The sequence below is a fragment of the Phaseolus vulgaris genome, chromosome 10 (assembly GCF_000499845.2).
Source record: "Phaseolus vulgaris cultivar G19833 chromosome 10, P. vulgaris v2.0, whole genome shotgun sequence".
NCBI lineage: Eukaryota > Viridiplantae > Streptophyta > Magnoliopsida > Fabales > Fabaceae > Phaseolus > Phaseolus vulgaris.
Window position 1 is genome coordinate 20,848,260 of NC_023750.2, and position 12,519 is coordinate 20,860,778.

A 12,519-nucleotide genomic window follows, 5' to 3' on the forward strand; every position below is an offset into this window, starting at 1 on the left:
GCACGGTGAAGGACTAAGTGGAAATGAGTCTGTGGTTGTTCCAAGTGCGCATGTCATTGAAGATGTCATAGAATCTCATAATCCAATGGAAGTCATGTTGAACGATGCATTTGGGTTTGTGGGGCACCACGATGATCACATTGATGAGGGTACTCAAGATGATGGTGTACAAGATGATATGTTGCATGGTGAAGGAAATACAAACTTTGATGCGTTGTTGAAGGACAATAATGAACCACTATATGAAGGTTGTACCAAGTATTCAAAGTTATCATTCATGTTGAAGTTGTATCATATAAAATGCATGTGTATAATGAGTGATAAAGCAATGACCATGATTCTAAACTTGCTAAAGGACGCATTTGAACATGCTAAGTTTCCTAACTCATTTTATGAGGCCAAGAATGTGATTAACAAACTTGGTCTTAATTATGTCAAAATACCAGCTTGTCCAAAAGATTGCATGCTATATTGGGGTGAAGAGAATGAAAGCTTAGAAGAATGTAAACGGTGCAAAACGTCTAAGTGGAAAGATAAAGATAAGAAACAATATGCAAAGATCTTGCGTTACTTTCCATTGAAGTCAAGATTGCAATGATTGTTTATGAGTTCTAAGACAACTGAATCTATGACATGGCATGCATAAGAGGATAACCAGGATGGGTTGATGAGGCATCCTAGAGATTCCGAGGCTTGGAAAGCATTTGATGTATTACATCCAGAATTTGCAAATGATCCTCAAAATGTACGACTGGGCTTAGCTAGTGATGGCTTCAACCCTTTCGGAACCATGAGTACAAGCTATAGTATATGGCCAGTAGTCCTCATCCCATACAATCGTCCTCCTTGGGAGTGTATGAAGCAAACCTTTTTTATCCTATCCATGATAATTCCTGGAAAACAAATGACAGGAAACGACATTGATGTATACTTACAACCACTCATAAAAGAACTAAAGGAGCTCTGGTTCGATGGAGTGCAAACTTTTGATTATTCGAAAAAAGAAATGTTTACATTGCGAGCGGCTTTGTTGTGGACAATTAGTGACTTCCCTGGCCTAGGCAATTTATCTGGATGGAACACGCACACTGGTCTTGCTTGCCCAACTTGTAACTTTGACATTGAGTCTTCTTTGTTGTATAGGGGCAAATACAGCTTTATGGGACACCGTCGACTTTTACATAAAGAACATAGATTCAGATTGAGTCGTTCTCTTTTTGACGGAAGAACTGAACTAAGGGAAGCACCAGAACATTTGTCAGGGTCAGACATATTTAAACAAGTTGAGGGTATCAATGTTACATTTGGAAAACCATTAGAACCTACGGATACAAGTAAAAGGGGTCGGGAAAAGAATGTTCTTGAAGTTGTTGGAGCAGAACAATGGAAAAAGAGAAGTATATTTTTGATCTTCCTTATTGGGAGACGAACTTGTTACACCATTGTCTATATGTCATGCATATTGAAAAAAATGTTTGTGACAATGTTTTGTATACATTACTCAATGATCCTAAGAAATCAAAAGATAATTTAAAAGCCCGAAAGGTACTTAAAGAAATGGGTATAAGGAAGGAACTTTGGCCAGATGAAAGAGGAAGATTTCGGCCAAGTGTGTTTTCATTGTCAAAACCAAAGAAAAAAACGTTTTTACAAACACTGAAAGATGTGAAAATGCCAGATGGATACTCAAGTAATATTTCAAGGTGTATTGATTTGAAAGCTGGAAAGATTTTTGGCCTCAAGAGTCATGATTGTCATATTCTTATGGAACATTTACTACCCATTGCCATACGTAATGTTTTACCAAACAATGTGACTGCAGTGATAGTAGAACTATGTTCATTTTTTCGACAATTATGTGGCAAAAGTTTAAGTCAAACCGAACTTGATAAACTTCAGTCCCGCATCATTAAAACTCTTTGCCACATGGAAATGTTGTTCCCTCCTACCTTTTTTACAGTTATGGTGCACTTAACTTGTCACTTAGTTGGTGAGGCCAAACTTGGAGGCCCAGTTAATTATCGTTGGATGTATCCCATAGAAAGGTAAATGTTTTTGGCACACATAGATTTTGAAGTTTTTTTAAGCTTCATATTTGATTATCCTAATTGAAAAATTATTTTATAGGTATTTGGGACATTTAAAATCATATGTTCGAAACAAGGCACAACCTGAAGGTTCCATTGCCGAAGGATACCTAGCTGAAGAGGTTCTGACCTTTATCTCTGAATATATGGAAGGGGTTGAGACAAGAAGTAACAGGCCTTCACGTGTGGATGATTCTTGTAATACAAATATGCCACAATTGAGTACCATTTTCCCACCAATAGGTATAGTAGTAAGTGCCTCTTCAACTTTTGAGTTGTCAACCATGCAAAGAACTCAAGCACATCGATATGTGTTATTTAATTGTCCTGAAGTTACCCCTTTCATTCAGTGAGTGTTAACACAACTATAAATTTAATTATATTCAAAATGTGTCCTTAATGGAATCATTAGTAACACATTGGTTATGATTATTTTCTTAGGGAATTTAAAAGTCATTTGCGAAGGAGGTCTAGAGGGAGAAGAATTTCAAATATAGAGATAGAAAGGATTGTTAATAAGGATTTCATGAATTAGTTTCCTCAAAGGGTACGTAGAAACTGTTTTTATAATTGTTTTATTAAAGTTTGTAACATATGTTCACACATTCAATCCTTATTTTTGTAGATTAATAACCCAAACATTTCAAGTACAGTGTCAAATGATCTTAAGTATCTATCTCAAGGTCCGACTCCACATGCTAGAAGATTTTCTGCCTTCAATGTAAATGGATTCAAGTTTAGGACCGAAAGTCGAGAACATGGGTTAAAAACCCAAAACAGTGGAGTTTACTTAACTTCATCAACATCATGTGTTGCAAGTATGGCTGATCAAAACATTAGGGAAGCGGATTTGGCATACTATGGAAAATTAGAAGATATAATTGAGCTTAATTACTATGGTCGTTTTAAAGTGACATTGTTCAAATGTAAATGGGCTGACACCACAAGAGATAGGGGGCTTAGAAAGGATCCGTGGGGTTTTAATTCTATTAATTTTTCAAGATTAATTCACATGGGAGATCGTGAGGAGCATGATCCATATATTGAAGCTTCACAAGATGAAATGGTATATTATGTTAATGATGAAGTTAACAAGGATTGGAAAATTGTCGTCCACTTGAAACCACGGGACTTGTATGATATGGGAGAAGGAGATAATGAAGTTTGTGAACTGGAACCATGTCCACAACAAGATTTAAACCATTTTTTCAGCGAGTCTGAACATTTGCCATTGTTTAGGGATGATGAAGATGATGAATTATTAAACGAGGACAACAATGATCACGAACTTCATGAAAATGACTCAATGTCAGAGTAATAATAAGCTTGGTCTGTTAATAAAACTGCACATGTATGGTTATTGTTAGTTGCACATCTATTTGATTATGTACTTTGATATGCATTGTTATATCTTGTTTTTGTATTTTATTCTTTCCTTTTTATGTGCAGATATGCCTAAGCCTAAGAGGATTAAGAACTTGCTTAAGGCAATTGGTGGACATAGTTCAGACACATCTGTGAGGAACTATGTTCAACCTAATGACACGCCTCAAACTACACGTCAACAAATAACTAAATCTGGTCAACCACATATTGGATCTCCATTACCACAAGCATCTGGACATACACCACCACAAATCTCAAAATCTGCACAACCACGAGATTTACAACCTACTTTTGAATCAGCAGCACTACCACAAACTGAGTCTACTCAACCACCAATCTCACAATCTGCACAACCTGAAGGCACATCTGAGTCTGCACAACCACACACATATAAGTCTGCACTACCACATACATCTGAGTCTACACTGCCACATACATCCGAGTCTACAGAACCACATACCCCTCAATCTGCACAATCGCATACATTAGAATCTGAAGCAGAAAGGGTGGCACCAAAAAAAGGCAGACATTCAAACCACTATTGGTTTGTTGATACTATAGGTAAAGATATGTTAATTTTGTTGCTGTGTTTTTCTTTTTCATTTAATTACTTTCATTGCAGATACCTTAATGTATTATACTTTATAGATGAGCATGGAGTTACTCAGAAAATGAAGCTCAAGGTTAGGGATGCTCATAATTTGCCCACTGGAATACGTGTGGTTGTCAACTATGATGACAACTTTCAACCCATTTGAGAAGCATGTGGTTTGCTTGCTGGAGTTTGTGGACAGCTAGCAGCAAATCATATATTGTTGCCTATAAGTTTTGAAAGTTGGTCATCTGTGCCTGATACTTACAAGGATACTATATGGGAGAGTGCACTGAAGGTAATTGACCCTACATTCAATAAAACATTAAATATGTACATTCTTATTTCAGTTTTTGAATATATATGTGGACTAACTATTGTATTATTTGAAGAGTCGTTTTTGTTTCAAGGTAAATGAAGATCTCGCTAAGAGAGATGTTATGTTCAAAATTGGCAAATTGTGGAGGGAGTATAGATGCAAGCTCTGGAATGAATTCTATGACCCAGTGTTAAGCAGAAATGACTTGATAAAGAATGTTCCAGATGGTCTTAACATGGAGCAGTGGGCTATATTTGTGGATTATCGTCTCAAGCCTTCCATAGTGGTACATACTTTCATTTCATATATTTCTCACTCAACTTGATTTTAAATTTGCAAAAACTGATTTCATTTTATTGTGTAGAAGCTGTGTAACAGTAATAGAGAGATAAGAAAGAAACAAACTATTCCTCACACTGGTGGAGCTATGGCATTGTCAAGAAGGAGGGAAAATCTGGTATATTTACTTATATGTAGCTTTGTCAATTTGGCATATATTTTGATTTATAATATATTATGTATTTTTGTAATTATATTATCCTTTTTGGAATGTATAGAAAATTGAGACTGGTAGGAACATTGGCCGAGCTGAGATGTGGAAGATCACACACAAGAGGAAGAATGGCACGTATGTTAATGATGAAGCTATGGAGATTGGGGTAACTTCTAATTATATCAGTTTTGAACCTCTCATTTTCTTCTTTATGTTGAACAGAGTAATTGTTTTTTGTATATACTGTTTTTGAGACATACTATTTTGGATTTGGATACTGATTTGGATATTGTTTTGGACTATTTTGGACTATTTTAGATACTGTCTTAGACTGTTTTGGGTTATTTTGGACACTGTCTTGGACTGTTTTAGGAACATATTGTCTCTACCATGGGTATATATTGTTTTGGACTGTTTTGGATTGTTTTGGACTGTTTTGGATTGTTTTGGGCTATTTTGGATACTGTCTTGAACTGTTTTGGACATTGTTTTGGGAACATATTGTGTCTGCCATGAGTATATACTATTTTGGACTGTTTTGGGCTATTTTGGATACTGTCTTCAATTGTTTTCGATTGTTTTGGGAACACTTTGTCTCTACCATGGGTATATATTGTTTTGGGAACACTTTGTCTCTACCATGGGTATATATTGTTTTGGACTGTTTTGAATTGTTTTGGGCTATTTTGGATACTGTCTTGAACTGTTTTGGATTGTTTTGGGAACATATTGTCTCTATCATGGATATATATTGTTTTGGACTGTTTTGGGCTATTTTGGATACTGTCTTGAATTGTTTTCGATTGTTTTGGGAACACTTTGTCTCTACCATGAGTATATATTGTTTTGGACTGTTTTGAATTGTTTTGGGCTATTTTGGATACTGTCTTGAACTGTTTTGGATTGTTTTGGGAACATATTGTCTCTATCATGGGTATATATTGTTTTGGACTATTTTGGATTGTTTTGGGCTATTTTGGATACTTCCTTGGACTGTTTTGGACACTGTTTTGTGAACATATTGTCTCTACCATGGGTATATATTGTTTTGGGCTATTTTGGATATTGTCTTGGACTGTTTTAGACTGTTTTGGGAACATATTGTCTCTACCATGGGTATATATTGTTTTGGACTGTTTTGGATTGTTTTGGGCTATTTTGGATACTGTCTTGGATTGTTTTGGACTGTTTTGGGAAGACGAACATTAAAGTTGGTTGCTTCCATTTTTATGTAGGATAAAATTGATGAGTTAATGCTGGAAAATCCAGAAACTGCATCACATATATCTCCAAATGATCCTGTTGGTGTCATTTTTGGAAAGGAGCATCCAGGGAGGGTCAGAGGACTTTCATATGGAGCTTGTCCTACCCTTGCTTTCAGGAAATCCACAACAAGGGTAAGCAATATGAATAATGGTTCCTCTAGTGGTGGGTCTTCAACAAATGTTGAAGAAAAGGTAGAAAAGATGGCAACTGAACTTGCAGTTGTAAGGAGCCAAATGCATACTATGCTAGCCTACATTGCTTCTAGACCAGACGTGTTGGAACATTTTGCTGCAATGGCAACAAATTTGGTACAAACATCTATTAATGAGGTATGAATTACTATACTTAAAATTTTATTATAATATTGTTTTCATTTATTTTTTAAAAATTGTCAATTAATTTTAAACATATTTTAACTTATTCCAGGCACCGGATGTTGCTAGTGGTGCTCAATCACCAAACCAGAATATAAGATCAAGTGGAGGGAGTAAGACAAATTAGGATTGAGAATTTACTTGTAATATGTTTAGAAAATGAAACAATTTACATATTGACAATTTAATTTACTTGTTGTTTGGATTAGTTTGACATTATCAACTTTGTTATTTCAATGAATGAATGAACTCATCTTTTGATTATTATATTTCTCAATTTTAATTATATTATGAAATTAGTTTATGTTATAACTTAATTATATATATATTATGAAACATAATATCAAATTAATTAATATTATAAAATCAAATTATAAAATAGAATTAAATAAATTATTATAAATATTAAAAACAAAATTAAAGTTTAATTATAATATCAAATTAAATAATATTATGAAATCAAATTATAAAATAGAATTAAATAAATTATTATAAATATTAAAAATAAAATTAAATATTTAATATTCGAATTATGACAGTTATAAAGTGTATTATAAATGTCATACTATACTGTATTAAGTGGCGGTTAAAACTGCCACTATTTACGTAAGAATTGGTTTACCCAGTTTTAAAATTATGACATTTATAACTGACGCCAATTGCACGCTTAAAACCGCCACATTATACAATGCATACTATGGCGTCTGCTACAACGGTTCTCATTTGACCGCCACATTAAACTTTGTGGCGGCAAGAATTCTGGCGGTACGCAATACCGCCACAGACGTATAATGCGGCGGTTAAAAACGCCAGTTTTTACGAAAATAACCGCCGCATTATACACGTTTTTTTGTAGTGAGTGTTTTACAAAGAAGTTGAAAAACAACAAGTTGTTTTATCGTTTCATTTGGTTATTTGACACTTAGTGTTTTTGAAACAAGTTTGACAAAGCTTAAATTGGTTGACTTTGCTGTCATGCCAATTCAATCGATTGTTTTTTGAAAACTCTTAACAGAATCTATTAAGTTTAGTAAATATGTTTTAATTGATTCAAAACTTTTTTGGCCCCTTCATTAAATGCTTTTAACTGCCTTTTGGAGTTTAAATGGGTTGTTTAACGCTCCTGGTAGCAAGAATCAGAGATTAATATTTTGAAAACAGTTTTCTCCAAGATTTACATCAGGTTTTGTTTGAACTTGCTAAGAGTGGAATAAGACTGTTGTGTAATATTTTGTGATTCAATCTGTATCAGGTGTGATCTTTCCTTATTCTCTCTTGATCTATATTTCTGTAAAGAATTGTGTTTCACAGAGTCAGGGGGTGTTTTGATTTGTGGTGTGTTGTAGTGCCCAAGGAAATGTGTGTTCTTGAGGGGTTCAAGATCAGTTCTTTGGTGTGTGTGTGTGTGTGATTGTAATCTGTGGTTGATTACATAGTGGAATACCAGTGGTTTCTGGGGACTGGATGTAGCTCTTGGTGTAAGAGTGGACCAGTATAAATCTGTTTGTGTAATTCTCTCTTTCCCTAATTTCAATTATATCTGTTTTGAGTTGTTTTTATAAACTGCTGATAAAAACAACCGGTTGAATCGCAAAAAAAAAACGGTTGATTTTCTGGAAATCAACTAAAACAGTTTTCTAACTTGAGCATTTTCATTCCTTTGGCTTTGATTCTTCATTGGCTTTCTCCATACCTTCAAAGTTTGCGAAAAACGTTAAAAACAATTCACCCCCTCTTGTGTTTAAGCCTGCAATTTTATTAGTTAGCACCCAAATATGAAAGGTGCATGTGAGCAGGTGGTTTTCTATTATTATTTTATGCTTTCAGTAGAGATTATATTCTCGTGAGTGAAAGTTGTTAGAGGAATAACTATAAAAGGGGCTTGAGACCCCCGGTAAAGGTATGCTGTTTCTGAGTACAAGAGACTGAAACTAATTATTACTTTGTATGCTCTCATTGACTTGATCGTCGGAGTGTGATCAACAGGCAGAGCCTCCTCTATCTCAACAGAGCGTTGTTCCAGTGCACCAAGAAGAGGCAGACTAGAAGTGGAGCTTGCCCATCAATCAACCCAAAGGTTAACCAATGAGAACAGGAAGAATGGAGATGAAATGGAAAAAGGATAATATACAAAGGGAAAGCTAGAACGCACCAGCACTAACCCAACACTAGTGCAGAAAAGGTGAAAAATGACAGTTATTTTAGCATTAACACGACGCTTCTTGGACTGTTGTGTTTCAGCACGTAATTTATTCTCTTCAGGCATAGGTGACGGCTATTTCACCGTCATGTTAATGTCACATATAAACGGTGGTTATTACCATAACCGTCGTTTTACACCTTCCCATCACTTGCATATACAATACGAGAAAAAGGTATAAAACAGTGGTTATGGTAATAACCACCATTTTATATCCTCCCTAGTCTCAGCAAAGATGGTGCCCTAAAACGACGCTTATTACCATAATCTCCGTTTTATACCCTCCTTGAGAGGTATAAAACGGTGGTTATAGTCATAATCGTTGTTTATTATGGGATTTTTTTTAGTTCATTCTGTTTAATGCGTTTTCCCATCTAAATTAATTTGTTCAATTAAAACTCAGTCAGCCAGATACATAAATGCAGAGAATCAAATTATATATATTGATAAAAATATATTACAAACACTAATAACATATTCGTATCTATCTATCTAATTCTTATACTATTGATTAGCTATCCTAGAGTTATAATATGTGGCCCAAGCATGTCTCACATATTCTATAGCTGGCAAAGGCAGTGGGTTCTCGTCCATAAAGAACTGCATTACAAAATAAGATTGACATTAATTAGTAATAAGATACATATATGTTAAAGAATTATAAAGAATAATTTAAATATTATTACTTGCTCTCAATCTGTTTTAATGTCTGCTCTTACAATGGTAATAAAATGGCAATTCCATCCATAACTGCCGTTTTACACCAAGAAGCTTTGGTATAAAACGGTGGTTTCATCCACAACCGTTGTTTACACTCGCTTTAATTTCAAAAATGTCACCGCGTTTTGCTGGACAGCGTTGACGGTAAAATCGTTGTGAATTTAATGTCGTAAATGGGCTTTTTAGCACTAGTGATAGCGACAAATGTTCTTCAATCAGGTTTTTTCTCGCCTTCATTGTTTAAAGATACACATGCTTTAGTACAAAGATGTGACAGTTGCCAAAGAACAGGAAGCATTTCTAGAATACATGTGATGACATTACAAAACATTCAAGAAATTGAAGTTTTTGACTGTTGGGGCATTGATTTTATAGGACCTTTGCCATCTTCCTTTTCAAATTAATATATATTATTGGTAGTTTAGTATGTCTGTAGATGGGTTGAAGCAATTCTAGTGCAAAATGCAGATTCCAAGACAGTCATTAAATTTCTTAAAAGGAATATTTTCTACAGGTTTGGTACTCCTAGAGTATTGATAAGTGATGATGGTTCACATTTTTGTAATACCCGGTTGAAGAAGGTTTTAGAACATTATGGGGTTAGTCATAAGGTGGCTTTAGCCTATCTTCCACAAAAAAATGGGCAAACAGAAGTTTCTAACAGAGAAATAAAAAATAATATTAGAAAAAACAGTGGCCTCATCCAGAAAAGATTGGTCAATCAAGCTTGATGAAGCTTTGTGGGCCTATCGGACTGTATATAAAACTCATACTTCTCTTTCTCCATTTCAGTTGATCTATGGGAAAGCATGCCATCTTCCAATGGAATTAAAATACAAGGCAAATTGGGCATTAAAGACGTTAAGTTTAGATGCTAAGTGATATGAATCATAGTTCATACTTTTCTATTACAAAAGTCTTCTACTTTATTTTATTGTATATGGTGGCTTTGGATGGTACTCCATCAGACTCCCTCCCTTCAAAAGGATTTGTCCTCAGATCCTACTGAGCAAGGCCACCAGAACGGAAAACAAATTGTGCTAGATTCTTCCAGGCTCATGAATCCTCCTAAAAACCCACAAAGAATAAGACTACAACACCAAAATAAGAAAATGGACATATAAAAGATACAAACAAGAAAATGAAGAAAGGAAAAAGGGCGACAATGATAAGATGAACGAAGTACCTGAAAAGTCAGATGAACGAAGTAAATATAAAGGTTTAGACGGTAAAGAAAAAGAAGAAGAAGACGAAGATGGTACCTATTGAAACATATTTTCTTGTTCAATTTTCTTTTTAAGGATAATAGTATATGCACGTACCTCAGCAGGAGAAAGAGGAAACAAAGTATATTTGTGATTATTTTGGGAAAAAGTGATCTTATTTGAAAATCCATCATGAATAGTATTGTTATCAAATTGACAAGGACGTCCAAGAATAACGTGACCAATGTCCATAGAAATAACATCACACAAAATCTGATTGGTATAGTTACCAATTTGAATAGGAACCATCACCCGAGTATTGATGATGATTCCATTATGATGATTAATCCAATCTGGACGATATGGGAGTGGTTAAAGAGAGCTTATGAACTAGTCGTGTACTACAACAATTACAACATGAACCACTCTAAGCAATTACAGAACATATATTGCCAAGAACTAGACAACACGTTGAGAATTACTAAGATCAATAGGATGAGTATGGAGAAGATGTTGTACAATGCAAAGCTCACCCGTATAAGGATGAGATTCTTCATCTAAAGTGGGATTATCTTCATAATAAAAAAAAAAACTGGAGAATGTGTCTGGGGTTTAGTATCTGGTTGATGAACAAGCACAGTTCACTTTTGTGGGCAGTCGAAAGAATAATGTCCCTTCTCAAGACAGGTAAAACATTGAATATTTTTAGACTTAACATCCTTGGAAGATGACGATAAAATAGATTTGTCAAGATGCTTAATGACATCACCATCCTTGGAAAAACGTCTAGATGAACCAACAACATCTTTAGGAAAAGATTTAGAAAATGAAGAGGAATTCTTTCGAAAAGAACTCTTGCGCTGAAGTTAATCTTCCACCCGAATACAAATTTACACAAGATCATGATATGGTAGCAGTTCAACACGATCTCTGATATCAAAATTTAAGCCACTAAGAAAACGAGCAATTGTTAAACGCGGTTCTTCCCGAATACCTGCACGTAAAATAAACAACTCCATCATCTAGCGATACTGATCAACAGATAACTCCTTCTGATCCAACCGATGTACCTGATTGATAATTTCACGATCATAGAAAGAAGAAAGATACCGTTTTCTCAAAGCAGAATGGAGTTCATTCCAATACTTGATGGGGGGATGATGAAGGATAAGAAGATCACGGGAATAATTACTCCACCAATGCATAGCACCATCTTGAAAGCTAAGAGTAGCTAAGACTACCCGACGTTCATGGTCCACATGATGGCAATAAAAAATTTGTTCAACTTTCATCTCCAGTTGAAGTAATAATTTATTCTAGCCGTGCCATAAAAAGAAGGTAAAGAAATTTTGGGCTCCCGAAATGTAGAATGGTGATAATGTGCAGTAAGTTTAGGAGGTTGTTGGTAAAAGTCTTGATTGTGATGATTGCTATATGCGTCAGGACTAGATGGAGGGCTAGGTTGATGAACACTGGCCTTGTGAAGAGAGGAACCCTTGTGGTGGCTGCGAGATCGATATGATTTCTGATCACGTGCAAGAACAAGCTGATGAAGCAGAATTTTAATTTCCTGTAATTGTAAATCATGATTTTGAAGAGTTGTCGTGATATCAATAGGAGAAGATGACTGTCCATGGCCATGCACACGAGAAGGATGAGATGGATCACTCATGATGAAACAGAAACAAACAAAACTCAAAAGAAAAGTTAGATCAACAGAAAAAGAATAAAAAGGAGAAGCAAGCAACCAAAGAAAATTTACCAAAGGAGTTCGCAAGAAAAAGTAACCTTAGAACTAAAAATAGCGTAAGTAAAACGTACCTCTTGACAAAGAGACAATAGTTTTTAAAAAGACCAAACTGTAAATCAAAAGGAAG

General features: G+C 35.0%; 2 protein-coding genes and 1 long non-coding RNA gene across 3 annotated transcripts; 2 read left to right on the top strand and 1 right to left on the bottom strand.

Moving 5' to 3' along the window:
- Positions 1-667: 667 nt before the first annotated feature.
- LOC137816528 (uncharacterized) lies at positions 668-3,405 on the top strand. The gene is made up of 4 exons (XM_068619708.1): positions 668-1,397; positions 1,823-2,045; positions 2,128-2,338; positions 2,713-3,405. The coding sequence occupies exons 1-4, from the start codon at positions 668-670 to the stop codon at positions 3,403-3,405; spliced, it is 1,857 nt and encodes a 618-aa protein (XP_068475809.1).
- Positions 3,406-3,436: 31 nt separating this feature from the next.
- Positions 3,437-6,644, top strand: LOC137816537 (uncharacterized). Its single transcript, XM_068619720.1, has 9 exons — positions 3,437-3,449; positions 3,537-4,034; positions 4,122-4,195; positions 4,268-4,363; positions 4,476-4,670; positions 4,749-4,841; positions 4,942-5,043; positions 6,113-6,472; positions 6,570-6,644. Exons 1-9 carry the CDS (start codon positions 3,437-3,439, stop codon positions 6,642-6,644), a joined length of 1,506 nt encoding a protein of 501 aa, XP_068475821.1.
- Positions 6,645-11,068: 4,424 nt separating this feature from the next.
- On the bottom strand, positions 11,069-12,393 carry LOC137818978 (uncharacterized). Its single transcript, XR_011082209.1, has 2 exons — positions 11,753-12,393; positions 11,069-11,636 (listed from the first exon to the last, which is right to left on the bottom strand). It is a non-coding gene; the product is annotated as an uncharacterized lncRNA (long non-coding RNA).
- Between the last annotated feature and the right edge of the window lie 126 nt (positions 12,394-12,519).